This window comes from Furipterus horrens, unplaced genomic scaffold, assembly GCF_987537825.1.
Source record: "Furipterus horrens unplaced genomic scaffold, mFurHor1.1.pri manual_scaffold_2, whole genome shotgun sequence".
Lineage (NCBI taxonomy): Eukaryota > Metazoa > Chordata > Mammalia > Chiroptera > Furipteridae > Furipterus > Furipterus horrens.
Window position 1 is genome coordinate 216945690 of NW_028327172.1, and position 27559 is coordinate 216973248.

Genomic DNA, 27559 nt, shown 5'->3' on the forward strand with positions numbered 1-27559 from the left:
GAGGACTGGAGCTCGCCGCCGCCCACCGCCTCGGGCGGCAGCCACGCCCCCCAGTGCACTACAGCTCCCAGAAGACCCCGCGCGGGGCGAAAGCGTCGCGTCGGCAGAACGTTGCCTTCTGGGAGTTGTAGTTACTCAGTTGAGAGTGTGCGCTGAGCCGGAAGTGTCTACCAGTTGTCTGCTCAGTTATCGCGACACGAGGACGGGACCGGCTCCCAAATCCTGGCACGTGTTTCCCGAACGGATCCGCTGCCCGCCGACTGTCTCGGGCAGTCGGCTCGCCTCCTCCGGGTCTCACAGGCCGTGCCACGGAGTCGGGCGCCTTGGGGTGCAGCGAGAGTAGGCCATGGGGAAGGCCAGGGCGATCGGGGCGCGCTCCAAGCCCTCCGGGGCCCCGGCGGGAGCACGGGGCGCCCGGACGAGACCCAACCCTAACCCGTTCGAAGTGAAAGTCAACAGGCAGAAGTTCCAGGTCCTGGGCAGGAAGACACGCCACGACGTGGGGATGCCCGGGGTGTCGCGCGCACGGGCCATCCAGAAGGTAAGCGGGGCGCCCCACTCCGGTGGCTGTCTCCTGCGGTTCATTCGGGAGCGCAGCCCGCCTGCCAGGTACCCCAGACACCCCGCCTGGCTTTCCTGCCCCGGCTTGGCTGCCAGGACCCCCACACTCCCCGGCGTGATTTTTGATATTCTCCGGCGCAGCAGACTTGGGAACCGCACTGCCGGGACTTGTGCCACGCATTGGCCTGCTGGGAGGCCTTGGGCACGCTGGCTATTTCTCTGTGCCTCAGTTTCCTCGTTGTAAAATGGAGATCATGGTAATACCTACATCCTGGGCTCTTGGGAGGATCAAATATGTTCATTTAACACCCTTATGTCAGTGCCTGGCACAGCTCCGTCCGTAGGACACTCCCCCTACGGGGAAGCCTGTACTACTAGGGGCCCGCCCTCCAGGAGGTAATTCCGGGTGTTTTGGGTCCCCCGCCTATGTCAGTTGGGCCGCAGTTAGCCTCCTGCCTGTGCAGGTGCCTGGGCTGGAATGACTACCCCTCGCACAAGCGCGGGCGCAGGCGTGGGGGATGGGCGAGTGCGGCTCTGGAGGGGACACTTGGGTTCACCCCCTGCGCCTGTTTTCTTATTTCCACAGTGGGATAATAACACACGTCCTCTCGCGTGGTGGTTGTAAGAATTAAGTAAAGGTGTACATTCAGCACACCGTGTTCCTTAAATACTAGCAGTTATTCTTAAACTTCTCAGCTTGTCATTCTCAGACTCCTTCTCAGCCTGGCCCGACCTACCACCCTTGTTTGGCCTTCTGCAACTCAGATTTGCCCAAAAAGACCTGTTTTATGCCCCAGACCTCCCAAGGCCAGCCCAAGCCCCACAACCCACACAGGACGGGTGCTCCTGCCTGTGGTGTCTGACAGGCCGCCTGCCTGCTCTGTGCCGAAGCCTGGAGGGGCTGCTGCTACTCTCTGGGTCCCCCGGTGCTTTGCCCTCAACACAAACGCACATAGCTGAAGGCATCAGAACTTAGTGCTTGCTGTGGGGGCTCACGGTCGCTGTCCCGTGTAGCAGAGAGCGTCCTGAAGTGTGAGGTCCAAGAGCTCAGAGCTGTCTGGAGGGACGCAGGCCGCCCAGTTGGGTCAGATCACAATTGGTGCAGAGAGGCAGACAGGGCTGGCGGGGAGGCCGGAGTCTTTGCACCTGTGCCCGTCCCTGCACAGCGAATAGGCGCCGGGTGTGTCTCCTCGAGGCCGAAGTGGCACTTGAGGGTAGAGGGAGCACAGGCCTTGTGTGGGGACGGCCAGGCGCCAGTCCCCGCCCCCACGTCCAGCTGTGCCTCAGCCCTCCTTCCTAACATGACTTGTGAAATAACAAGGCGGAACGTATACTGACCCTGCACAGTGGCGCAGGGGCTGCGTCAGGGGCTTGACGTCGAACCCCCAGTGATGACCCCACTTTCTGCCTGAAGGAGCTGAGACAGGGCGCAGTGCTGTGGCTGGGACCCCGCCGCGACTCCAGGGCTCAGCGCAGCTGGGCAGTTCCCCGGGCCGGGCCCTGCGCTGGACAGCTTCTCCTGGCAGCACTTGGAGTCTCCTGTCATGGCTGCCGTCATCCCCTTTTACGGGGAGGCCGCTGGAGGCAGGGGAAGTAGTGGAGCTGGTGGGGTTGGGGGTGGCGGCGCACCCCAGTCCCCACGCACCTATCTGGGGGGCGGGGAAGTGCTGCCAGGAGGGATAAGCCTTAGTGAGTGGGCGGACTGTCCATATGGCACACGAATAACACGTGACCTGCGCACAAATGACGCGTGCAGGAAACAAGAGAGGAGAAAGGAGGCGGCTGCTGTCTCTGCCCCTCATGGGTCACGATGTGGACCAGATGTATGGCTTCCTTTTGGGCTCCTTGTTCTGATTCCCTCTCCTCTCAACTGGAACCTCGTCTCCTCCAGCTTCTTTACCAGATGCAGTGACCTCTGCGTGCTTGGTTCTGCGCCCGCCTTGGTGGCTGCCATTTCTGTTTAACCTCAGCACGGGGCGCAGCCTGGAGGGTCCCTGGGGTCAGACTCGGCCTCCTGGCCCCCCTTGTCCAACAGCAGTTTCCCCAGGGACTGAGATGGCTCTTTGCAGCTGGTAGGCTGGCCCTTTTATTGGACTCTTGGTTTCAGTGGCCCAAGGAGCACAAAGCGGCCACGTGGCAGTGTCACGTTCCCGCCCACCGGAGCTACTGTGGTGCCCCCGCGGGAGCGTGTCTCCTCCGGGGACTGAGATCGCCAAGCCTGCTGTGTGGTCTGTTTTTCAGCGTAACCGGACTTTGCTAAAGGAATACAAGGAGAGGGATAAGTCCAACGTGTTCAGGGACAAGCGTCTTGGGGAGTATGACAGCAGCGTCAGCCCGGAGGAGAAGATGATGCGCAGGTTTGCTCTGGAGCAGCAGGTACGCAGACCGTGGCGGGGGCTCTGTGGGCACAGAAGTCAGGCGCGTCCGCTGACGCTCTTGCACGCACCTGCCCCGTGGGCCCGGGGAGGGGGCCCTGAGTGCTGGACCTGGTCTGGCGAGGCCACAGGGCAAGCAGCTTCCGCAGATACCGTGGGCGGGGCAGTGCCTTGACCAGAGAGCCCAGCGGCGCTGTGTCCTGAGCTCTGACTGAAGTGCTCCGGGCAGAGCGTTCCCCGCGGGCCGGGCTGCGCGGGCCAGGCTGCTGCCGACCTTGACCCCTGCCGGCGGCTGACCGGCCTCCTGCGGGCCGCTTCATCTGAAGTGCTGCCCAGTCACCGCAAAGCTGCTTAGGCCACGCGGCCAGGCTGCGCAAATAATAGAAAACACTTGGTTTCCGCTGTTAAGTGGGGGTGGAAGCTTTAGGAAACTGAGTTTTTTCTCTCTTCTGTCAGCGACAACATGAAAAGAAAAACATCTACAACCTTAACGAGGACGAAGAGCTCACTCACTACGGCCAGTCCTTGGCGGACATCGAAAAGCACAACGACATTGTGGACAGCGACAGCGACACGGAGGGGCGCGGGGCGCTGTCCGGTGAGGGCTCGGGGCGGGCCAGCCGTCGCCGCCCCCCCAGACGGACTTCCTGCCCCTCCTGGGGACCTTGAAAAATGTGCTTGGGTCAAAGTCCCTGATCATTAACCTCCCGAGAAACTCCACGTCACAGGGTTTCCTTGTTTTCTGACTTGTCACTGGAAGGGGTAGATGCAGGGGCAGGGGGATAAGACGGACGGAGGCTTTCGCAGCACCTGCCTCGTGTGGACGTCACCCTAGTTCATTTTCGCCGGAGCTCAGAGGGACCGGGGGCTGGTCCCACTGTGAGGCCCTGGGGGGTGAGCCACCCGCTGAGGAGACGGGTCCAGGACAGTGGACTGGGGAACCCCCGTGTGCCTGACAGTGTTTCCTGCGTCCACCTGCGCGGGGCGGTTTGCTTTAGTAACCCAGTGGCAGCTTCAGCCGGTTGGCCCAAGGCTGGTGGAACTGGAAACTCAGCGTGGAACATTCTGTTACTGCTCTGAGATTTGGGGCAAATCACTTAACATCTAGGCCCATTTCCTCATCCCGTAAAGAGAAGGGATTTTTTAAAGGTTTCTTTCCACTCCAGTTCAGTGGCTCCCTGGGGTTTTACTTCTGTCTTCTGCCCTGGTCCCTCGGGCCGGGGTTGTCGGCTGAGGTAGGAGGTGTGAGACGGCTGAGGTAGGAGGTGTGAGACGGGGCGGGTGTCGTGGCCCTGAGCCCCGGCCCCGCCCGCCCGCGGCTCGGGTTCCCGCCAGCGCTACTGCATCTGCCGCTCTTCTGTGAGAATTCAGCACAATTAAAAAACAGGCCCCTTTTTTGTGGCGTCTCCTGTCTCGGGGCAGGGCCAGTGGGCGGTTTTCCTGGAGTGGCTCATCCTGGGTATTTAAGCGCCACTGTGCTAGGGTCTCAGGCCCACCGTGGGTGCGAGGGTTCCTCCTCGACTGCAGGGTCTGTCCCCAGCAGGTGCGCACGGCTCAGCTGGGGCCCCAGCCTCACGGCCGCATCCTCTGCTTGCCTGCAGCGGAGCTGACGGCGGCCCATTTCGGAGGCGGAAGGCTCCCGCAGGAGACCTCACGGCAGCTGGGCCAGGAGGGCGAGAGACCCAGGTCCCGCAAAGAACTGATCGAGGAGCTCATTGCAAAGTCAAAACAGGAGAAGGTGCGCTGGTCACATTCTGGGCGTGGAGGGTTCCGTCGCGGCAGTCCCGGGAGGTTCCGGAGCTTTCTTCCCTGTGGGAGTCTCGGCTGCACTTACTGTGTCCTATAGTCAGTGTTTGCACTGCTGGCGGCTCCTTGTGGTGTGGGCCGTTTTGCTGGTTTGTATCAGTTCTTGGGCGGGGTCCGGGATTTTAAAGTGTCCCTGCTCTTTACCCACCGTGAGAGTTTGTAGCAGGAAACTAGAGCTGTCCGACGAGGTGGGCAGCTTCGCGTGGGAGGCACTGGTTGCCCGCGCCCCTTGCTGCTGTTGGCTCACCGTGGCGGGCTAAGCGGGCGGCGGGCGTGGCCTGGGCACCCGCAGGCTGTGCGGTCGGGTCCAGCAGGGACGGCGTGCGACGTCTGCTCCTCTTTCCAGCGGGAGAGACAGCTTCAGCGAGGCGACACCCTGGAGCTCACAGAGAAGCTGGACTGCGACTGGAGAGAGATCCAGGCCCTCCTGGCGCGCAAGACGCCCCAGCCACAGGACCGAGACAAGAAGGAGAGACCCCAGGTGGGACGCGGGTGGGGTGGTGGAAGCGAGCGCCCAGCCTACTGACTTTCCTCTGCAGGAGGGGTGGCAGCCGGTGTCCTGTCCCGTTAGCCCCGAGTTTCCATTGCAGTTTTATCAGGTTTTCGGATGTGTGTTTCATCAGGGTGGAAACAGACTAAAATCACTTCAGTAGCTACTCAAAAATAATTAAACGAAAGAATACTTTCGGGGGACGTTTTCAGACGCTGTTTGAATTTAGACGTTTACTTCCTTTTCTTCAGGCAGCAGTCAGGTGCCTGCTGCCTTCCCTGAGCCCGAGTGGCTGATGAAGCGACACAGGGGTCCGGTAAATAGCGAGGCCCCGCCAGGCCGCCTGGCGCGCAGCGGCATCGCCGTGGCCTTGACCCGAGCTCTGTGGGGCTTAGCGCCTGGGTGAGCCATGTCCAGTGTTATTAAGCAGGTGTATTTTGAGAACTTCCTAGAAGCAGAAGGCCCTGTCAGACCTAAAAGCATCATCCAGACTGACGAGAACAGCCTCCCCTCAGACTCAGATGTGGCTCTGCTTCGCCTGTGAAAGTCCAGCCGTGACTGGAATGTGCAGGAGGCTGCCTGGCAGGTCTTGTTTTCTAAAAAAACAGACAGGAAGTGACACACTCCTCCTGTCTGCGCTAGCCCGATGCCTACGACGTGACAGTGCGTGAGCTGGCCTTCGAGATGAAGGCACAGCCCTCCAACAGGATGAAAACAGAAGAGGAGCTGGCCCGGGAGGAGCAGGAGCGGCTCGAGCGCCTGGAGGTACGGGCGGCAGTGGCGGGGCCCCAGCCCCCATCTGCTCTGGGGAATTGCCGCGACCTGCGTTTTGGGCCTTTCTGCCCTGTTCTGTACGGTGGGATGAAGATCCTCTGCTTTAATCAGTGGGCTCTTTGTAGGCTGTTTAAAGCTCACATGTGTTTTACTATAAATACCATTTTTTGATTATAAAAGCAAAAAAGCTGAGATAAGCACCCATCCTGCCCGTCCCCGACGGGCTCCACGCATGACCTGTCCCCCCTCGCAGGCCGAGAGAGTGCGGAGGATGCTGGGAGGGGGCGAGGGCCCGAAGAAGCCCGTGCACGCCTCGGCGGACGACTTGAACGACGGCTTCGTGCTGGACAAGGATGACCGGCGCCTGCTCGCCTACCGGGTAAGACACTGCCCTCCCTTCCTCCCCTCACCGGGACAGGCCCGTTTGGGGCGATTCCTGGATAGAAGCTGAATGTCCCCAGCGCTGCCCTGCAGCTCTGCACCAGGGCGGGCGGGGGCACGGGCTGAGGCCGGCGGACGAGGGTGTGGGCACCGCTCTCCTGGCTCCAAGCACATTTGCTCAGCTGCTGACAAGTGTTCACGTGGAAGTACACGCGAGGTTGGCATTCGGAACGCTTGTCAGAAAGTCATGTTGCTAAGGCTGCAGGGTTCATTCACAAACCCCATGAGGTCCACCTGTGTCTCCCCTTTTACAGTGCGTCAGTTGGGGTGCAGGGCAGGCAGGTGTCCCAAGCAGAGGGACCTGAGGCAGTGAGCTGGTGCTCACAAAACACTGGGGGACCTGGGAAGCATAGGTCACCCGGGTGTTGGGGTCCTGCCACCCCCAGGGGCAGCCCAGATCCCAGGAAGCCCCTGCTGAGCCAGCTGTCCCCCAGCTGCTAGAGCCAGTGTCCTGGCGGCGGGTGTTGGGGTGTGGTTTCCAGCCTTCACCCCCTCAAATTAGGTTCACACCAGGGGGAGCCCCAGGGACGGAGACAGATATAGCAGAGGGTCTGTGTTCCCTGCAAGCGTGCACGGGAAAGCACTTGTGGGCACAATGTCCCCCGGGGCCACCATGCCATTGTCTCTGTGTCCTGTTCTAGGACGGGAAGATGGACGTCCAGGAAGAGCCCAGCGGGGAAGCCAGGGATGGAGCAGACACGGAGGCAGAGGCGCAGGACTCGAGCGAGGAGGACGCAGATGACGCGGAGGACAGCCGCGGCTCCGACAGCCACTCAGACCTGGAGTGCGAGGAGGAGAGCGAGGAGGAGGGAGCGCGGCCAGAGCGGGGGCAGCGGCAGGCGCCCGGGGGCAGGGCCACAGGCTGTGGTCAGCACACTCAGGACGCTGCCAGGACTGAGCTGCCCTACATGTTTGCAGGTGACAGACTGTCGGGTGATCCTAGTCCCAGGAGATCCCTCGGCCTCGCTGGGGCTGCCTGTGGGGTGGGGGCCGAGGATGCTCTTCCAGACGCACGGGCACGGGCCTCTGAGGCCATGGCTGCTGGGCCGCACGGCCCCTCCTCCGTGTCTCCTGCTGTCGCCCTGGGTCCGGGTCCAGGTCTTCGCGCGGTGGTGCTGGGCCTTTGTTACGTGACCCCAGACGGGACGAGGGCTGACAGACACCTTTCTGTACAAGTATCTCCTGCTACACGGAGACCTGGGGGCGCGCCTGGGGGACCAGTGAGGCACCTGCAAGGGGCTGCCTGTGCTGGACCTGGGCCACGTCTCAGAATCTAGAATGTTCTCTCCAGGACGCAGAGAAGTCATCCAGCTCTGGTCGGCAGTCCCTCTCTGTCCGGTGACTGCAGGTCATTTACCGAGACAATGAACTCGCGGGAGAGGCAGGCTCCTGTGGACATGGCTCCGAGCGGTGGGAGCCCCGGCGGAGCCACAGCTCCGCACACGTGGCTGCTCCTGGCCCGCTCAGCCGCCTCGACTCGGGGTGTTGGGTATTGAGGTGGACTCCTCCCAGCGCGCAGGTCACAGGCCACTGTTATTGGGCGCTGGTCGCCATGAGCCAGCTTCCTCCGGCCCCCAACTTGGGACACAGCAGTGTTCCTGCCATTACAGCACACGCTGTGGACGGGCGGTACAGTGTCCCTTCACTCCGGCAAAGGAAGGAACAGCACTTACCCGTGTTTCGCGTCTGCCTCCGCCCAGGGTAGCGCGCAGTTCTCGTTCCGGACGTAAGTGTGGGACGTTTGTGTCTGTAGCGCCCAAGTCCGCGGAGGAGCTGAAGTCCCTGCTGTCGGGGAGGCCGGCGGAGGAGCAGCAGTTGGTGGTGGAGAGGATTCAGAAGTGCCACCACCCCAGTCTCGCCGCGGGGAACAAGGCCAAGTTAGAAGTACGCTGGGCACGTGGGTCCGTGTTGGTGTGAGGCCACCCCCTGGGCTGTGTGGCATCGGGTACTGGGCGCTGCTGGTGAGCAAGTGCGCCTGCCCTTGAGCGGCGGGCTGGGGTGGGCGCTGGCGCGGGCAGGGAACCAGAACGTGCATCCCTCTGCGGCCACACTGCGGCCCTCCTGTCCCCCGCAAGTCGGCCTCGTGGCCATCGAGCAGCCAGGCCAGCCTCTCAGGGAGGTCGCTGACGTGCCTTCCCTGCTAGGAAGTGGTGCCTCCGCCCAAGCTCTGGATGCCGCGCCCCCGGGGCTCAGCGGGCTCTGCCCGTCGGGGGCCCTGAGCGCCCGCCCTGAGCGTCAGCCACAGCAGGGGACGGTGCGCGCCTGCCCGCCTGTGGTGGTTCTGGGGTCAGCCCTGAGCCGCTCCCACCCGTGTCCCCCCAGAAGCTGTTTGGCTTCCTCCTGGCATACGTGGGCGATTTGGCTACGGACGACCCTCCGGACCTTGGCGTGGTGGACAAGCTGGTTGCGTGAGTAGAGACGGCGGCCGGGGGCACTGAGCTGAGCACGTTCGCCTGTGAACCGTCGTGAGAATCCACGTGGGGCGTTGGGGTCGACCAGGTGGACGAGCCTGGGGCGCGGCTGTGCTGTGACTGGTCTGCCTGCTGCTCCACCCCCTGCGGATGGGACGTCTCTTTTTAAAAAAAGATGTTATTTATTTCCTTTTAGAGAGAGAGGAAGGGGGGGAGAAAGAGGGAGAGAAATCGCTCTGTTGCCTCTCACACACTGCCAGCTGGGGGCCTGACCCACAAACCCAGGCCTGTGTCCTGACCAGGAATCGAACTGGCGACCTTTCAGTCCTCAGGCTGGCGCTCAGTCCGCTGAGCCACCCCAGCCAGGGCGGGAGGTATCCTTAGCTACAAAGTGACTAAGGCAGCCGGCCCCCCATGGGGGGCTGAGGGGCATGTGGAGCACACGGTAGCGGACAGTGTCCCAGCGTCACCCCAGGTCAAGGCTCGGTGGAACCCAGTGGGCTCGTGAGACCCAGGGCTCCATTAGGAAGCACGTCCCTCTTGTCCCCCTGTCCCTGCCCTACTCGGGGATGACGGCCATGGGTGGACACTGAGCACACTAAACGCCGTGAGAGCAGAGCCGCGTGGTGGCTGCTGGCCCCAGGACAGCGGGGCTCCAGCAAGGGCGTGGGTTCCGTGGCTCCGTGGCCCCCGCCATCACGGACAAGCTCGTGAGGAGCTGCGAGTCCATGGTGAGGTTCAGCCAGCCCGCCAGCTCGGGCACGGGGAACGTGCTCCCTGCTCGCTCGACACCACGTGCAGGCCACAGAGACCACCCGAAAGCACACCTGCAGAAGCCACCTGGCTCAGCGAGAAGCCAGGCGGGGGCAGAGGGCGGGGTTCCGGCTCCAGTGTGCAGCTGTCCCAGAGACGGCCGGGGGGGTGGGGAGCAGGGGGTCTGGGTCACCTGTTTGCCCACTGGGAGTGACCCCCCCCTGACTTGGGCTTCTGATGAACAGGCAGCTGTACAGCCTCTGCCAGATGTTCCCTGAAGCTGCAAGCGAGTCCGTCCGGTTTGTCCTCCGAGACGCCATGCACGGGATGGAGGCGGCGGTCGAGGCGAAGGGCCGGGCCGCGTTCCCGGGGCTGGACGTGGTAAGCTGGCTCGGTGTGCCCGGCGCGTGGCTCTGAGGGGCCGGCCGTCCGTCGGGCATCCGGGTGATCTGAGAGGATGGTTTGTCCGCTAACGGTGAACCGAAACGTGTCCTAGAAGAACCTGGTTTGACTGCATATGAACGGGGCCCGGGTGACCCTTCAGGGCAAGTGCTGTTGAGGCAAACAGAAGGGGCAGGCTCTCCTGGGGCCCCAAGCCCGCGGCTGCTGGCTCGGCGAGCGACATCAGCCCGGCTCCATGGCGGCCGCAGGCGGTGGTGCGGCTTCCGTGAGTTCGGGAAGCGTTTGCAGTTACTCCGTTTTCTAGTCTTTCTGTGGAAGTGCATGAACCCTGGTTATCAGAAACTTAAAAGTACAGGGTTGGCGTTCATGGTTTTAATAGGCTCCCCAGAGTCGGGTCTGAGGCGGTGTCCACGGCCCATTGCGGGGGCTCCCGTTCTGGAGCCTCCAGCCGCGCCCCTGCCGCCCCTTCCCCGTTTCCCGTGACGGGGGTGCTCCTGGAGCACTGGCCTGGGAGGCCCGGTCTCTGCCTCCTCGGAGCGTTTCACCCCGGAGTACAGCGGGGGCCACGCAGCGGGCTACGCAGGCCGCCTGGCCTCAGTGCCGCCCCTCCGTCGGAGCTGTGGGTCCAGCCTCCCCCTGGCCTGCAGGCGGGGCATGGTTACAACGCCTGTCTCTCTGGTGCCTCGCCTCGGGGTAGCCTGTGCACCGTCCTTAAAAGTAATGGCTTGCTGCCACTATTGTCACCTAAGACAAAGCAGCCACGTTTACATTCTTTGACGTCATCCTGGGAGAACGTGGTTGAGGCAGCTCTGTCATGGGGTGGTAGCGGCCCCCCGCCGCCTGGGCATGTGAGCCGGGCAGTGCCCAGGCGCCAGCCCCAAGCCAGGTCTGACCCAGCCTGCCGCCACAATGTTCACGCCCACCTCCTCCATTCTGACGCATTTCCGGTCTCGCTGCACCTGCGTTAATACCGGAGGTGAAATTAGACCCTGGGTTGGCTGTCGTTAGAGCCGAGGCCTGGACCTCTGTGGTCCGTTTGTCCCACAATGAGCAGGTGCGGATGGGAACTCCCCCGGGGACAGCAGGAGAGTGTCTGGAGGATGGCTCCTGCAGCGCCCAGCACCATGGCCCTCGGCTTCCTTGTCTGTCCAGTGGGTGCAGTGCACTGTGCCGGCCCTCATGGTGGCCCCATGAGGCAGAGGGGGGCTTGTCACCCTGCCCATTGTGCTTGGTGAAGTCGTCACAGGGGAGGTTTTCTCCCCTTGGAGCTGACAGCTCAGAGCTGGACAAGTGGAGTGGGCCCCAAGAGCCTCGGCTGCTTCCTCCGGAGCTGAGGCAGAAGGGGCAGTGACCTCTGACCCAGCCTGTGCCTGCTGCGGCCCTGAACCCCGCCAGGCTCCCAGGACAGTGTAGCCTCATCCTGTGCCCACTCGCCGGCCACCAGAGAGCCCGCTGTGGGGGTGGCGGGCAGCTCCCATGGGAGCCCCTGCCCTGGCCCCGAGGCCCCAGCACAGGGCAGCATGTAGGGGCGTCATGGTCTCACCAGCTTTCAGGCCCTCTTTTGCTCTCGGGCCCTTTCCCAGGCGGTATTCTAACTTCATCTTCCCCCTCGGATCTGTGGGGTCATGCTTCCTTTCCAGCTCATTTATCTGAAAATCGCCGGGATGCTCTTTCCAGCCTCGGACTTCTGGCACCCCGTGGTGACGCCTGCTCTGCTGTGTATGAGCCAGCTGCTCACGAAGGTACGTCCTCCCGCACACGGACCGGCAGGCCCGCTCCGTCAGCCAGCGGCTGGGTCAGGGACAGCTCAGGGGAAAAGCCCTTCCAGAAGGGTCCGTGGGGGCAAGAGGGGAGCTCTGAGGTCAGCAGCACCCCACCTCAGCAGCCCCAGACAGGGTGGGGTTTGACTCAGTAACTGGAGGTAACAGGGTGTGACCCCAGAAAGCAGCCTTTCTCGTGGGGAAAGCATCAAGTCTGATATTGGGTTCCTGTCTCCTTTCGGCTTCAGAGCCGCGGTAGTTCCTCTGCTGGATCAGGCATAGGACTGGGCCCTCCCGCAGTCACTGCGGACTGCCACCAGCGGGGCTCGCGGCCTGGACCTCCCCCGACCCTGCGCCGCTGGGAGGGAGCTCGGTGCCCCGCTCACCGGGGGCGGGTGGTGTGCCCAGCACAGCCCAGACCTGACTCACCTCGTCACCGAGCCCCGTCCCTTTCCCAGTGCCCCGTGCGGTCTCTCCAGGACGCCGTGAAGGGCCTGTTCGTGTGCTGCACATTCCTGGACTGCGTGGCTCTGTCTCGGAGGTTCATCCCCGAGCTGATTAACTTCCTTCTTGGGATTCTGTACATCGCAGCTCCCAACAAGCAACGCCAAGGTGAGCTGATCTGAGGGAGTTTTTTCACACATATGTACCTGAGGATTTTTTTAAGGACTTCTAAAAGTAATGCATCTTCCCTGTTTGGAATATGGAAAAGCGACAGGCGCACATCTGAAGCCCAGACCCCCAGAGGAGCGGCCGTTCCCTCCTCTGTGGCTGTGCACACGCCCCGCTCTGAGGAAGTCAGGGCGCTGCCAAAGGCCGCACGTGGCAGTCGGCCCCGCGGCGCGCTCCCAGCCAGGAGTGCCCAGATGGCCACATAGTAAACCTCCTCGGCTTCCCATGGGGGCCATGCACTGAAATCACAATATTCTTATATTTTGTGTAGAGTGAAATGTACAACTAAGGCGTGTCTTCCTGCCTGTTTGTGTGGCAGCAAGCGCGGGCTAACGCGCACGGGGCGCCTGCTGCATCTGGGGCCGGTGCCGCGCTGTGGCCTCCCGAGCTTCTGCCTTTTGGAAGCAGAGAGGGAGTCCCAGCGTTTGCTCACCGGGAGCATTCTGCTCCCTTGGTGCCCACCCCCTTGCTGGCTTCCTCTACTCGCTGCTCCCTCTGGACCCTGGAGGGCTCCCTCGGCCTTGGTCCCCTCGCTCAGTCCTGTCAGTGCGCTCAGGGCCTGTCCTTTCCCTTGTGGCCTCACAGGGTCGCAGAGATGGTCCCGCATGGGCTCCTGCTCCCTGGCTGCTCCGCCCCACGCTGTGTGCTCCCAAGTGCCACGTGGTGCAGCTCGGGATAGGCTTGGTCACACTCTAGGGAACCGTGAGAAGGTGGCTGTGGTCAGGGCAAAGGGCAGGGTGCATTGGACAGGGGTCAGGCTGCGGGTGGGGGGCTGCTGTCAGCCTCTCGCCCCCTTCCCTTCGTGATCACCTTCCGCTCTGCTGTGCCCTCCCTGCAGGCCACCCCTCTGCCTCAACTGCTCTTCTGGGTGACGGGTCCTGCACGCCTGGGGCCTCTGCGAGCCTGCGGGTCACCCACCAGCACTCCCACTGACCTCTCCTCCTCCTCCACTTCTTGGCCATCACTGTGTCTTTCTACTTTTCAGTCCAGTTCGTCTGTCCTCTGGGTGTTCTTGACAGCCAGCCTCCCCCGGGCGGGCACAGGCATGGCCCCACACTGTGTGGGGAAAACCAGCGCATTTGTGGAGGGTGGACCTGCTAGAGGCTCCACTCTTAGTGCCTCCGCCATGAGCCCAGTGACACTCAGGCCTCTCTGTCCCTGTCCCACTTGGAATTCAGGTTACACTCTGGTGCACCCTTTCAAACCTCTGGGGAGGAACTCAGAGCTGCTCCTGGTGTCTGATGACAAGGACACGGCCACGTGGCAGAGGAGAAGCCTGTCCCTCCACTGGGTGAACGGACAGACAGCTCAGACTGGGACCGAGGCCAACCACACCAGGTATGTGCGGGCTCTGCGGAGCCGGACACCCCAGCAGCAGACCTCAAGGGGACCCTGGGTCATCTGTTTGCAGGTGATATGACCTCATGTGTACAAAACCCTGGAAAGGCCACAGCAGAGCTGTTACATCTAGTCACTGAATTTCACACAGAGGCAGGGACAGAGTCTGCGTGCACAGACCAGGCGCATGCCCACAGCAGCAGTGGGCCGTGCGGCAGGGAGGGCACCCGGACAGTTCCACCTGCAGGGCCTCACAGAGAAGGGAGTGCTCAGGGTTTAACGAGGGCGCTGGGAGCCTGTGTGTACAAACCGCACCGCCGCTGGGGGAAACCGAAGCCGTGGTGAGCAGGGACACCGCGCCCACGATGGGAAGATGGAATCGCCCCCAAAGACGTCGTCCGTGGGGTTCAGTGTTGACGCTGCCATTTTGTGTGTTCACAGAGACAGTCTGTGGTAGGAGGGAGGCCTGGACTTTCTGTCGTGAGTCCTTCAGTTCTCTGATTTTTAACTTTTAGATTATTTGAAAAATACACTTTAAAGATTTTATTTTGCCCTGGCTGGCATGGCTCAGTGGATTGAGCGGCGACGTGTGACCCAAAGGGTCGCTGGTTCAATTCCCAGTCAGGGCACAGGCCTGAGTTGGGGGCCAGGTCCCCAGTTGAGGGTCCATGAGAGGCAACCACACATGGATGTTTCTTTCTCTTTCTCCCTCCCTTCCCCTATCTATAAATAAATAAATAAATAAATATATTATAAAAAAGATTTTATTTATTTTTAGAGAGCGGAGAAGGGAGGGAGAAAGAGAAGGAGAGAAACATCACTGTGTGACTGCCTCTCGCACGCCCCCATCTGGGGACCTGGCCTGCAACCCAGGCCTGTGTCCTGGCCGGGGACCGAACTGGTGACCTCCTGACCTGCAGAGCAGCCCAACCCAATGAGCCATACCAGTCAGGGCTGAAATTTTTTTCTCGAAAAATTTTTATTGTGGTTATATATACATAAAATTTACCATCGTAACCATTTTTTTGTGAATAGCTCAGTGGCATCACCACCATCACCTCCAGGACCTCCCCTCTTCCCGCACTGACACTCCGTCCCCATGAGATGCACCTGCCCCCAGTCCCCCGCCCCTGGTGCCCACCATCTGCTTTCTGTGTCTGAACCTGACTCCTCTTAGGACCTCCCAGCGGTGGGACCACAGTGTCTGCCCTTGTGTGACTGGCCCGCGTCACTCACCACAGAGCCTCAGGCTCATCAGCGCTGCAGCAGGGCCAGGGGTTCCTTTCTCAGGCTCAGCAATAGTCACGTGTGGAGGGACCACGTTTTGTTATCATCCTCTGTGGACGGACACGTGGGCTGTTTCCTCCCTTTGGCTGCTGTGAACAGTGGGGTTCAAGTATCTCTTTCAGTCCCTGCTTTCAGTTCTTTGGGGGACACTCCAAGAAGTGGGATTGCTGGGTCAGAAGGCAGATCCATTTTTAATTTTTTGAGGACGCTCCGTACTGCCTCCCACAGCGGCTGCCCCGATCTGCGTTCCCACCCACGGTGCGGAGGGTCCCCTTCTGCCACGTCCTCGCCTTGTGGTTTTGTTTTGTTTTTTTTTGAGAGTATCCACAGTGGCCATTGCCACAGGTGTGAGGTATTGTCGCTGTGGTTTTCCATGTGCGTCTCTGATGATGGGTGATGTGACCTTTCACGTGCCTATTGGGCCATCTGCGTCTCCTTCAGAAAAATGTATGTTCGAATCCTGATGACCATTATTTCCATGAAGAAAACAACTTTCCCAGAATGTGTGTATTATTTTCAAAAATCCATCTGCTTGGTTTTGCAAACAGTGATTTCAAAGCTCTAAGAGGTGCCCGCTTCTCAAGCTGTCGCGCTCCCACGACAGTCTTGGTTGGGAGACAGGCTGCTCCCTCAGAGCCATGCACTGGGGCAGGCGTTTGCCTCTGTGGTTGCGGCCCACGCGGGTCGTTCAGAGTTGTGTGTTGGTTTCCAGTTTTGCTGAGGTGACGGCCTGTCGCCCTGCAGGCTGTCCTGCCTGGCTGTGTGTCTGGCTCTGGTGCAGCGCTGTGTGCTCCTGTACGGGACGCTGCCCGCCTTCCACGACATCATGAGGCCCCTCCGGGCCCTCCTGACGCAGCACCTGGCCGAGCACCGTCACCCCCGCGAGCTGCAGGTGAGGCTCCAGCCACAAGGGCGCTTGGCCCAGCTCGGCCATTTCCATATCAAGGGCGGGTGAGCGGGCACTTTTGTCCCAGGCAGCAGCCCTAGGAATCGAGGACGCTGCTTCTGCAAATAGAAACCTGAATGAGAATCGAGGTCAGTGGTGAGAAACCCTGAGAAGTCACGGCTGCTGAGCAGTCGGGACCGGGGATTTACCGGGGATTTGCCCGGCTGCCGCGGCGTTACGTGTCCCCTGCTGCCTCCCCACTGCCCTCAGGGCCTGGGCACCAGTCCCTCCTGGGCTGCGTGGGTTTTCTGAGGACAGTCTACTGTCTTGCACAAGGTGACAAGCTATGCGGGACCACCCGTGGGACCTGGAAGCTCTACGTGTGTCCAGCAAGTGTCTTGGACACCATCCAGCTGTCACAGATCCTTGAGCTCTACTCCCACACCTGCCTCATGCCACCGTCTGTCACCTCGGCTCTGTCCTAAAGTCCCGCCATACCAGCCCTAGGGTCCTGTTAGGGGGCGTCATCCCTCCAGGGGTAGCCTGGCCCCCCTGCACACACTCTGACCTCCCTGCTCAGGGTCTGCACACGTGCCTTCCCTCCACCGGGACCAGTCGTCCTAGAGCCATGGACTCGCCCCGACTTCCCGTGCCTCTTCCACATGGCCCGGCCATCGCGCCTCTGCCCCCCAGGATGTGGGCCTGTGACGCCCTCATGTCATCTTGTGGGAAGCTGAGGGGGCAGAGATACAACACCTGCCTCTCCTTGCACCACATACCGGTGACTTGTCCTCTAGTGTAAAGGGCAGAGGGGCTCTCCGGTCCTGTGGGATTCGGGTGGCTGAGGGGTCACAAGGCTCATGGACTAAGGGTAAACCAAGCTGGTCATACCTTAACACGTGGTCTCCATGGAGCCAGGGCTTCTGGCCGTGAGCGTAACCTCCGGACAGGCCAGGGTGGCGGTAACCGCAGTGCAGGAAGCCTGGCCTCCAGGACGCCTGTGTGAGGGGACAGGAGAGGGACCAACATCAGTGGGCTGGCTTCTAGAAGTTTCCCCAGAGGCTTCAGCCAGCTCTCCTGGAGGGCAAGGCTGTGGTGAGAGTGAGGCCTGACCAGAGGCTGGGCCCGCCGTGTGGCCCAGGCAGCTGCCCGACTCCCGGCGTGCCCACGAGAGGAGCGGGCAGGTTTCTGCGGGAAAGGAGCCATCGCGTTTGCTAGGTGCTGGCAGCGCAGACCACCCTTACTACCCGGGGCCTAACCTGGTGCCCTCCTGACCCGCCTCAGACCCGCCGGCCCCGGGTCCTGCCCCGTGCCGGGCGGGCGGGCGGCTGTGTGAGGGAGGAAGGGGCTGCCATGTCGCACGCCTGCTCCCTGGCCAGCGAGGCGCAGCTCCCGTCAGGGCTGGCCTGTCACGCCTGTGAGCATGGTTCCGTGCACCCCACCCTCATTAGCCCAGGAGGCAAAGGGGGCGAGGAGCTGCTCCCTGTCCCTGCCCGGAGGCTGCGGAGCCTCCCGGAGGAGCTCGCGCGGCCACCTGCGCGTCACAGTGCACTCCCGCTCTCCCAGGAGCTGTGTCGGAGCGCGCTGGCTGACATGGGGGCCCAGGAGCGGCGCTATCGGCCCCTGATCTGCGAGAAGAACAAGCCGGTGCCGCTGAAGCTGTTCACCCCCCGGCTGGTCAAAGTGTGAGTGCGGCCACCCCGAAGGGTCTTCACAGGGAGGCCCGGGCTGGGGTGTAGGGGCGGTGCCCTCCCCACAGCACCCCAGGGTCAGGACGTGGCCCACCTGCACCTTGCGGGGCTAACGGGACTGGCCTCCTGGGCCCCGCACTCTGCTTTTAGGCTGGAGTTTGGGAAGAAGCAGGGAAGCAGTAAGGAGGAGCAGGAGAGGAGGCGGCTGGTCCACAAGCACAGGCGCGAGTTTAAGGGCGCCGTGCGGGAGATCCGCAAGGACAACCAGTTCCTGGCCCGGATGCAGCTCTCGGAGATGGCGCAACGGTGAGGCTGGGGGCGCGGGCGGCCGCCTTGGGTGCTCATGCGGGCCCGAGGCCTGCGCGCCTGGCAGGTTCTGTCCCTGCCTGTCCTCCCTCTGCGTGCACGTCCTGCAAACGCTAATCCAAAAATGGGCTTTTTTCTTGTTTTAGGGATGCAGAAAGAAAGCGCAAAGTGAAGCAGCTTTTTAACAGCCTGGCTGAGCAGGAAGGGGAATGGAAGGCTCTGAAGAGGAAAAAGTTCAAAAAATAAATCGTTCTTCCACTTAGACAAGGAGACACTGTAGGAACGTCAGTGCGGTTTCCCCTGAGCTGGAGTCCCGGTGAAACTTCTCTCCCGATGAAGTGCACTCGCCTTGGCTGGGGACGGAGGGGTTCTGGCCAGTGTCGTTCCTAGTCAACCAAGGATACTTGCCTTCGTGTATAGAGTGCAGTGCTATTTCATATTATAAATTCTACTTCCCATTCTAAAGTAAACAAGCCTGCACATAGTTTAGAAATCGGAGCAGGAAAAGGTCATCCCTAGTGACCCCAGTGCCTGAACAGTCCCATGTGGACTGTCCCAATTCAGTTTTCACCTGAGGCTTTAGGGTGCCCGGCCTCGGTTCAGAGCCCTGGGCCGCTGGGGGAGGGGGCGGGGGGAGGGGGACTCAACTACGCGCGCGCACTGACCAAGAGGCCTAAGTTTGGGTCAGAACACGTTGGAAGATACGAGGTTCTGGTTAAGGTCTGCAGCTCGTGTGACCAGGAGCCTCTAAGAGGGCAGGACAGTCAACATGCTGTTTGCTGGGCGCTCCGGGGCTGTGGGCTACCGGAAGTGCAAGTCCTTGGGGTGCCCAGATGAGGACTGTTCTTGGCATGTTGACATGAACACATTTGTGTACTTGCGTCCAGCTCTCCTCCCCCTGCTGGTCCCCCGCCATGGGACACAGGAAGCAGCAGCACACTTACCCCCATCTCGAGTGCGCCCGTTCCCGCTACAAGGGTCGGCCCCGTGGGAGGACGCACATCAGCCGCACACGGACACGGGGCGGCGAGCCTCTGGGGGAGGGGTTAACAGGGTCCCGGGGTGGCAGGCGGGCTGCGCCTGAGGGGTCAGTGTGGCCGCGGCTCCCTGGGTGTTCAGTGCGCAGGGATATGGGTGCCACGTGGGCGAGGGGTGCGCTGGGAGGTGTCCTGGCGCCCCTCCCCATCTGTCTGCGGGCAGGGCCGGCCCCAGGGTGGCGTCACACGGATAAGATGGGAGCGCAGCGGGGGCAGAGCGGGGCAGGCGCCGGTGCCCGGGGACTCCTGCGCCAGTGGGGTGCCAGCTGCACTTCGGGGACCCTGCGGCCTTCGGCGGTGTCTGCTGTCCCGACCTCATGCCCCTCTTTCCTCCTCACTTGCCTGTCCTGGGACTTCGGGCTCAGCCCCAGGTGCAGAAGAAACTGTCCAAAGAGACACGCGTGGGGTCAGGCCCACGGGCGGGCGCTGTCCGCAGTGACGGCCTCGGCCCTAAGGCTCCGAGGCTGGCGTGGGGGGTGGGGGGTTCCACGGAGGCTGTACAACACCCTGCGGCTCCGCGGGGTGGCGGACCCAAAGCCCCAGGCCGACAGGGAGAGGGTCACCCCTCGGGCAGAGAGCAGAGGGGGCTGTGGGGCCGGCGGCTGTCATCCAGCCCGGCCGCCAGGGCTTCGGGTCCTGACCACACGCGGGCCCTGCGGGGTCGGCGGGGGCCGGGGGTCGCAGCCTGCAGCAGCGCGCGCCCCGCCGCCCAGCAAGGCAGCCGCAGGCAGTCCCGGAGGGCGCCAGCCGGAAGGCGAAGCGCCGTGGCCCGCCTCTTCCGGGGGCGGGACAGGGGGAGGGGGCGGGACCTGTGCGGCCGCCCCGCCCCCAGCAGCGTGCCTGGCGCTCCTTTCCGCATCCCTCTGTCCATCCCTGGGTCCCTCCGTCGGTCCGTTCCGAGCGCGCGGCCGCAACAGGTATGGCGGGGTCCCCGGCGTCCCAGGAACCGAACCCGTGGCGGGGGTCTGGGGCGGAGGGACCCCTTCGCGTCCATCGGGGCCGCAGAGGTCCCGCCCGCCACTGGCCTCAGTTTCCCTGCCAGCTCCCCAGGAGGACATGGGCGACTGCAGGGAGCGGGGTGCCGCCCGGGGCGGGATGTCCCCACTCCGGCCTCTTGGGACGGTTGGCTGCGGTGTCCTTGCGCAACCCCCGCGGCCTCACTTTCCTGTTGCCGGGGTCGGGGGCACAGGGCGGGGCGCGTCTCCGCTCCCGGTGCTGGCCGGCTGTTGGCAGGTTCGGGGCTTGACGGGAGCAGGCGGACTCCACGTGTCCACCGTGGTAGGGTAGGTGTCTGCGGCTGTGGTACCCAGAGGTGCCCTCCTGCAGACCCGCCACACCCCGGTCAAGCCGGATCGGAGCGCCCGCATCATGGGCTGGGGAGCCGGTGGGAGCTGCACCCCGCGCCCACCCATCCGCCAGCAGCCGTCGCTCGAGACCCGCGTGGTCACGGTGGTCTTCCTCGGCCTCCTGCTGGACCTCCTGGCCTTCACGCTGCTGCTGCCCCTGCTGCCCGGGCTGTTGGAGAGCCACAGCCGTGCCCACGTGAGCCGCCCCCGCCCCGGCACATCCCGATGCCTGAGCCCGCCCGCCCCCCCCCCCCCGCCGGTGGCTGTCCATGCCCCGCAGCTGGCCATGCTTCCTTGCCCCCCAGGACCCCCTCTATGGCTCATGGCAGCGGGGGGTGGACTGGTTCGCCGCAGCCATCGGGATGCCGGCCGAGAAGAGGTACAACAGCGTCCTGTTCGGAGGTACTGCGCCGAGCCCCGTGCCGGAGCCCCAGGCTTCTGTCCCCTAGACCCTTCCTGCTGCCCGCCCGGAGCCCCTGTCAGCCCCCGGCGCTCGTCCTCACCTTCTGACTCCCGGGCACGATCTGCTCCCTCTCCGAGTGTCCACTCTGTCCGCGCCACCTTCGCTTGAGGCCCGTGGCCTGGGAGTGCAGGGCCAGTGCGACCAAACCCTTGGGGACTGAGACCAAGGTGTGGTCACAGTGACTTCTGTCTCCTCCAGGTCTGATTGGCTCCGCCTTCTCAGCCCTGCAGTTCCTTTCGGCGCCGCTCACGGGGGCCCTCTCGGACTGCCTGGGGAGGCGCCCAGTGATGCTGCTGTCCCTGGTATGGGGGCCCCTGGGGTGGTGCTTGCGGGGCCAGTGGCTCCTGTGTCTAAGCCAGACTGCTGCCATGGGACATTGGGAACACAAGTGGCCCTTGGGTGTCCCAGAACATGGCAGGGACCCAGGGGTGGTGCTGGGTTGCTGGCCCCACCCTGGGCCCCTCCTGGCTTCAGTTGACCATGCCCGCCCTTGGCTCCTGCCCTGGGGCAGGCAGGTCTGGCTGCCTCCTACGCCGTGTGGGCTGCATCAGAGAGCTTCGCAGCCTTCCTGGCCTCCAGGGTGATTGGGGGCCTCAGCAAGGGGAATGTCAGCCTCTCCACGGCCATGGTGGCTGACCTGGGCTCTCCGCCCGCCCGCAGCCGGGGCATGGTGAGTACGTGTACTGGGGGACGAGGGTCCAGGGACTGCAGGGCCCAGGTCTCCCTCTGGATTCAGGCAGCCTTCTCCCCAGGCAGTCATCGGGGTGGCCTTCTCGCTGGGCTTCACGCTGGGCCCCATGCTGGGCGCCTCCCTGCCTGTGAAGATGGCGCCCTGGCTCGCCCTGCTCTTCGCCATCTCTGACCTGCTGTTCCTCCTCTGCTTCCTGCCGGAGACGCTGCCCCCGGAGAAGCGGGTACAGTGGGACCCAGAAACTACTAACAGGTTCTGGGGCTGGGAGCTCAGTTCTGTGGGCTCACTGTGTGTGCCAGTCTTGGGTGCCAGGGGAGGCCAGGCTGTCATCTTTTAGTATCCAGAGGCTCCTGGGGACATGCCTCCCGGCGTCCCTGAGCTCCCCAGGCCCCATGCCTCTAAGGCCTGGCAGGTGCCTGGAGGCCAGGCTGCTAGGACCAAGCAGCTTTGGGTCATGCTCTCCCCAGGCTGTTGGGCCTAGGGACGCCTCCTGGCCCCCAGCAGCCCTCTCCAGCTCTACCCCCTATCAGGCACCGTCCATCACCCTGGGGCTCCAAGCTGCTGCTGACCTGCTCAGCCCCCTGGCCCTGCTCCGCTTCTCCGCTGTGGCCCGTGGCCAGGACCCACCCACTGGAGACAGTAAGGAGCAGCCATCACAAGGGTGGAGCTCCCCTGGCTGCTGTCCAGCTGCGGACTCCTCATACCCCTGCCCTGCTGCCCCCCCCCCCCACCCAGGCCTCAGCCACCTGCGCCGCCTGGGCCTGGTCTACTTCCTCTACCTCTTCCTGTTCTCGGGCCTGGAGTACACACTGAGCTTCCTTGCACACCAGCGCTTCCAGTTCAGCAGGTGGGCGTTCGGGCCCTTGAGGGAACCCCCCGGGGATCCCCTGCCATCTGCCTAGCCCCCCTCTGCCCCCCTCCCCGAGCCCAGCCCAGGAACCCGGGTGGGTAGTGGCTGCCAGCCTGGTTCCCTAGCTTGGCGGAGCAGGGGCAGGCAGCCGGCCAGCAGGGCTGGGGTGCTGAGCCCCGCCCTTCCCAGCCTGCAGCAGGGGAAGATGTTTCTCTTCATCGGCCTCACCATGGCTGCCATCCAGGGCGCCTACGCCCGGCGGATCAGCCCCGGCAGAGAAATCGCAGCTGTGAAGCGGGTACGGGGGCCCCCCAGGAGTAGGGGGGCAGGTGGTCTCCCGAGCTCCGCGGGGAGTGGCAGGCGTGGATCCTGAGGTCTGCCCTGCACCCTCGCAGGCTATCCTGCTGCTGGTCCCTGCCTTCCTCCTCATCGGCTGGGGGCGCTCGCTGCCTGTGCTGGGCCTGGGGCTGCTGCTCTACTCCTTCGGTGAGTGGACCTGCCGTGGGCGTGGCTGGGGGATGGGGGTGGGGGGCTGAGCCCCCGTCTCTCCCTCGGGCTGACTGGTGCCTCACTGACTCCCCCCAGCTGCTGCTGTTGTGGTGCCCTGCCTGTCCTCCGTGGTTGCCGGCTACGGTGAGAGGCCCTTCCTGACCGAGTGCCCCCTCCACCCGGCCCCGTGGGAAGAGGGGCCAGGCACCTGACAGCCCCTCCCTCTCCCCTGCAGGCTCGCCTGGGCAGAAGGGCACAGTCATGGGCACACTGCGGAGCCTGGGCGCCCTGGCCAGGGCAGTGGGGCCCTTGGTAGCTGCTTCAGGTGAGGGCTGTGGGACAGCACTTGGGCACGCTGTAGGCCTGGGGGTGGGGGCACTGCCCCTGGTGGGGGCCTCCCGCAGCTGCTGCCTTGTTTCCAGCCAGTTAACCCCACAGCTCGGTGTCAGGGCAGGAGGGGTGGCAGGTGGGGACAGGGTGGGCCCTATCACTGGCTGGCTGTCTCTCCACAGTGTACTGGCTGGTGGGGGCCCCAGCCTGCTTCACCCTGTGCTCAGGGCTCTTCCTGCTCCCCTTCTTCCTCCTGCGGACCCTGACGCCACCTGCCGCTCGGACACTGAAGGCGAAGTAGTGGAGCCAGCCCAGCCCAGGTGGGGTGATCTAAGGCAGGAAGTCAGAAGCTGGGCCAGGACCACCGCCCCCCCCCATTGACCTGACCCCTTTTCTCCCCACTTGGGCCCGCCCTGAAGTCCCAGGGGCCCCCCTACACTCCCCGCCCACTGGGCCTGGGTAGCCCCGCCTGCTACGCCCAGAGCAGTCAGGGCTCCAAAGCCTTCCAGGCTTCCGGTTCGCCTGTGTTTCACTCAGCGGAACAGGCTATTGGCCAGGCGTCTGAACAACAAAATAAAGCAGCTCTTTTATACCAAGTGCCTTCCTCCAGTACACAGTGTCCCTCGACACCCCCACACCCCGGGAGGTCCCCGGGCCGCAGAGGCAGGCTGGAGCTGCACGCCCGGCGGCGCTCCACTGACCACAGGGCCGTCCCCTTGTGCGCACGGTGCGGGTGGCCAGCCAGGTGCAGGGCCCTCCAAGGCAGGCCAGCCCTGGCAGGGTGACGCCCGGGGAGTGCCCTGCACCCCAGCAGACTAGGGAGGAGGGACCCTCCTGCTGGGCAGTCCCCAACACAGACCCCGGCCCCACTCTGACAGCAGAGGACACAGGACTGACAGGATGCCCCCAGCTCTCGGGGGGGCTGCTGCGATGTCCCCAGGCAGGAACAAGCTGGCACTGGGGCAGGGCAGCCCCGGGTGAGAAGGTCCTCCCCAGTCCCAAGTGACCAATGGCATATCAAGAAGCAAAATGCTTTGGGGTCTTTTTTTTTTTTTTTTTTTTTTTTTTGCGGGGGACCATCAGACAAACATTGCAAGTCCTACATTAAAAAAAGAAAAGGGATTCAAATGTGTGATTCCCAGGTTTAGACAAGGATACAGGTTAAAGAACTTTATTCGTGAGTAAAACGTGTTACAGTGAAGGAGGATGCAAGGCCTGTGTCTATACAGGGGACCCAGCCTCGCGCTGTAATACAAAGTTAAACTACAAAAGTGAAATGGAAGTCACTGCGCATGTCGGTAAAGGGTCACAGGAAGAGTCCGCGGCTGGAACTCAAGGGCAGGGGACGTGAGGAACTGGACCGCACCTTGGCAACAAATCAATACGGAGGAAAGCAACTTGCTCGCCAGGAAGCTCAAAGCGGTGGGCAGTGCTGTGCGGCCAGCCTAGGTCCTGCTAGGGTGTCAGGTCTGGGGGACCCGCACCCACGTCTGGTGCTTCCCCAAGGGGCCTGCGGGGAAGGAGGGGCGGGCAGGCTGGCCCCAGGCAGCTCCTGGGTCAGGCCCCCTCAAGGAGGCCATCGGAGTTAAGTGAGAGCTCACCAGGGTGAGAAAGAGCAAGCTGGGGCGCCATGAGTGACCGGGGCATGGTGGCCAGGGGGACCCCCAGGGCCAGGACGAGAGGGGAGCAGAGCCGCTCTGTCGCGAGCCCTCCCCCCAACAGGAACGGGGCCCCGCAGCAGCCCGGGAGACTAAAGCAAAAAGCCACCGTTTGTGTCCCCAGCGAGCAAGGTAGGATGGATTCCAAATCTGCTGAAAGAAAATTCTAGAAAAGACTCTTCCCCTACTGATGTACCCTCCCTGTGACAGGAATCAAGACACGCCAGTGAGCAAGACACTGAACCCTGAATCTGGTTCTGGCCGGGGGAGGGGTCGGTCAAGCCACGCACAGCAGCGCTAGGCGTGCAGCTCCGCCCGAGCCGGCCCTCGGAGGCGACCGCGGTGCCTCAGCGGGCACAGGGTGCTTCCGCCCAGGCCGTGTGTGTGTGTGAGCCGGGTGAGGCCACGGAGCGGGTAGTGTGGCAGGAAGCCAGGAGTCTGACTCAGGCACCTGAGACCTTCCGGTGAAGGGGACCCCAGCAGGGACAGCGCGGGTCGCCGCACGGCGGGAGAGCAGGAGGGCCTCTACAGCCAGAACCGGGACTGAACGCCCCAGGGAGCGCATCTTGAGGAGCAGACAGATGGGCACGACGGTGGACACAGGGACCAAGCCTCCCCAGACCCACGGCTGCGGCCTGGGTGTCGGGTGGGGGGGGGCAGGGGGTGTGTCCTTGGAGCACAGGAGGTTAGCACCGGTCTGCGAGGGGCTTGGTCAGGTGGAAGGGGAGCTCTATCTACGTGGGGGGTGGGCTCGGCATTCCATTACCCAGGAAGACAACACGAGACATGGTCAGTTTGGACAGGAGGGGCCTTCAGCAGTCGCTCCTCTTCTTGCTCTTCTTCAGGAAGGAAGGGGTGCGGAACTTCTTCTTCTTTTTGGAAGGGGACTTGCCTGGAGACCCATCGCTGCTTGGGTCCGCAGCAGCTCCCTCCTCTGCGGCTGGGGAGGAGGCCTCTTCAGCCACCGGGGCTGGGGCTGGCTCGGGGCTGGCCACCGTGGAGGACCTGGCGGGGCTTGGAGGGCCAAGGGCTTCGCCAGGCCCCTCTTCCTCCTCCTTGTCCAGTGTTGGGAAGCCAAGCGCTTCTGAAGGCTCATCAGGGGACACGTCAGGGAGAGTCGGCTTCAAGGTGGCAGCATCACTGTCGTCGCCTAAAGCGGGAGCCTGCGGCAGGTCTAGTGGGCAGGGCAGGAGAGATGGGGTGAGAGGATGCTACCTGGCCCTCCAATGGGAGCCTCCAGGTGGGCATCGCCCTGCACAGAAAGAGCCCCTGTCCTGACTGCAGAGCCTTCTACCAAGCAAGAGTGAGAAGCTGTAAGTGAGGCCATTATACCCTGAGGCTGGATGGAGCACAGACTCCGTCTTGGGGAGGTTTTAGCTCCTCCTCATGGAAGCCTGTCACCACAGCCAGGCTCAGTCACAGGGCCTCAGTCCCCACGCAGGGAGGTCAAGGCAAGCTGGGGACGTGTCAGTGCACTACATTCTGCATTAAACCCTTGAAACAAGGTTTGCTCTAGAACCGTAAGAGTACACAGGAGTAATCCTGAAATTAATCCTAAAGTCAGGGCCACAACACCTGGTCTCCCCTAAGAAGAAAACCAATGGAAGTGATGGCAGCCCCTAGAAACACGAGGTAACTCCCAGACCATGTGCAAATCAGCATCAAATAAACAAAGCCGTGTTGGGCGGGAAGGTTAATTAAAAAAGAGGGGGAAGGGAAAGGAGCAAAAATCAAGTCATTTAACAAGCTGCAGGGGACACCTGAAGAACAACATGTCACTTGTCTTCAAGAAACAGCCAGGGCTGGCTTGTAGTGAAGACCACCATCACCAGATCATGGGGGAGGGGCCCGGTTTTACAGATTTTTAAAAAACAGCCTAGAGTTCCACGTGACAGGTTAGGAGCAGCAGACCATTTAGAACTCTAGCAATCAGGCCAAACTCTGGAGGTGACAGGAGGAGAGCTGGTGACAAGCGGCCGCAGGAGGCCTAGGCCCCAAACGCCGGGTGCTCGGCCCAGAATAACTGAACGCCTGCCCTCCCTGACCTGGGGCAGCAGGGAGTCAGGAGTCACGCTGCAGAGAACACAGCGGTGGCCTGCGGGTGCTCAGGGAAACCTTTATCGTTAGACCAAACGTCACGTTAAAAAATAGCGCCAAATGCTGCTCTTCTGCTCCGAGCTTAAGCGAAGACCCAAACGCACGTGGCTCCCACGCAGCAGGCGGCAAACCCCTCTGTGTCTGAGCCTAGTCTAGACTGGCATCTTCCCTCCCAGCGATCACGAGTCTCGAAGCCTGAACAGGACACCATGCCTCTGTGGAACTTCTGACACCCCGAGTGCTAAGTGCACGGCCAACATGGCCCATGGGAGCCCTGAGGGCAGGCTGCCCGCCACACAGCTCTCTGGTGACCGAGCCCCTTCCAGGAAGGCCATTGCCCAGAATGGAAGGACTGGGTACAAAGGGGGGCAAAAGGGGGGGGGGGGGAACGACAGTGTTTTTATTTTGAATAAACAGAAAACAAAACATAATAAGCAACAGAGAAGCAGAATGAGGCGAAGCGCAGGGCCCCCGCCCGCAGGCGGTACTTACTATGGCAACAGGTACTCTTTAGCACATCCTCCTGCTTGCCACGCAGCCACAGGAAGAGAAAAGCACAGGAGAGAGTCTATGCATTCAGTCACAGCCACCGGGAGCCGGGGGAGAATGGCTGAGCCATTCTTGTGGACACAGACGGGGTGGAGG

General features: G+C 62.7%; 3 protein-coding genes and 1 long non-coding RNA gene across 9 annotated transcripts in view; 2 read left to right on the top strand and 2 right to left on the bottom strand.

The window, feature by feature from the left end:
- The first annotated feature begins 142 nt into the window (after positions 1 to 142).
- Positions 143 to 18230, top strand: NOP14 (NOP14 nucleolar protein). The gene is made up of 18 exons (XM_090267146.1): positions 143 to 541; positions 2803 to 2937; positions 3393 to 3534; positions 4538 to 4674; positions 5089 to 5223; positions 5875 to 5997; positions 6260 to 6385; positions 7089 to 7365; positions 8201 to 8331; positions 8770 to 8855; positions 9857 to 9992; positions 11654 to 11755; positions 12232 to 12385; positions 13624 to 13783; positions 15815 to 15962; positions 17523 to 17641; positions 17798 to 17953; positions 18100 to 18230. The coding sequence occupies exons 1-18, from the start codon at positions 347 to 349 to the stop codon at positions 18197 to 18199; spliced, it is 2562 nt and encodes an 853-aa protein (XP_090123272.1). The 5' UTR covers positions 143 to 346; the 3' UTR covers positions 18200 to 18230.
- Positions 14739 to 19762, bottom strand: LOC150020413 (uncharacterized). Its single transcript, XR_016509132.1, has 3 exons — positions 19333 to 19762; positions 16848 to 16954; positions 14739 to 16075 (listed from the first exon to the last, which is right to left on the bottom strand). It is a non-coding gene; the product is annotated as an uncharacterized LOC150020413 (long non-coding RNA).
- An 84-nt stretch (positions 19763 to 19846) lies between these two features.
- Positions 19847 to 23520, top strand: SLC75A1 (solute carrier family 75 member 1). Its single transcript, XM_090267145.1, has 12 exons — positions 19847 to 19907; positions 20317 to 20532; positions 20642 to 20738; positions 20998 to 21101; positions 21311 to 21469; positions 21552 to 21713; positions 22021 to 22129; positions 22226 to 22337; positions 22530 to 22638; positions 22736 to 22826; positions 23065 to 23154; positions 23342 to 23520. Exons 2-12 carry the CDS (start codon positions 20359 to 20361, stop codon positions 23458 to 23460), a joined length of 1326 nt encoding a protein of 441 aa, XP_090123271.1. The 5' UTR covers positions 19847 to 19907; positions 20317 to 20358; the 3' UTR covers positions 23461 to 23520.
- A 794-nt stretch (positions 23521 to 24314) lies between these two features.
- The window catches only part of ADD1 (adducin 1), a 79784-nt gene continuing 76539 nt past the window's right edge, over positions 24315 to 27559 (bottom strand). For 5 of the 6 annotated variants that reach the window (XM_090267152.1, XM_090267151.1, XM_090267150.1 and 2 more), the window contains one exon: positions 24315 to 25991. In XM_090267152.1, coding sequence (XP_090123278.1) covers positions 25630 to 25991 — 362 coding nt within the window. In that variant the 3' untranslated portion in view covers positions 24315 to 25629. Of the gene's footprint in view, positions 25992 to 27406; positions 27438 to 27559 lie in introns of all 6 variants that reach the window. The other variant, XM_090267153.1, reaches the window with a different exon arrangement.

Bases quoted from the DNA above. Each gene is read 5' to 3' on its own strand.
- SLC75A1 (XM_090267145.1), top strand. From the start codon at position 20,359: ATGGGCTGGGGAGCCGGTGGGAGCTGCACCCCGCGCCCACCCATCCGC. The intron at 20,533-20,641 runs GTGAGCCGCCCC...CTTGCCCCCCAG, and splicing joins AGAGCCACAGCCGTGCCCAC to GACCCCCTCTATGGCTCATG. The intron at 21,102-21,310 runs GTATGGGGGCCC...GCCCTGGGGCAG, and splicing joins CAGTGATGCTGCTGTCCCTG to GCAGGTCTGGCTGCCTCCTA.
- NOP14 (XM_090267146.1), top strand. From the start codon at position 347: ATGGGGAAGGCCAGGGCGATCGGGGCGCGCTCCAAGCCCTCCGGGGCC. The intron at 2,938-3,392 runs GTACGCAGACCG...CTCTTCTGTCAG, and splicing joins GGTTTGCTCTGGAGCAGCAG to CGACAACATGAAAAGAAAAA. The intron at 8,332-8,769 runs GTACGCTGGGCA...GTGTCCCCCCAG, and splicing joins GGAACAAGGCCAAGTTAGAA to AAGCTGTTTGGCTTCCTCCT.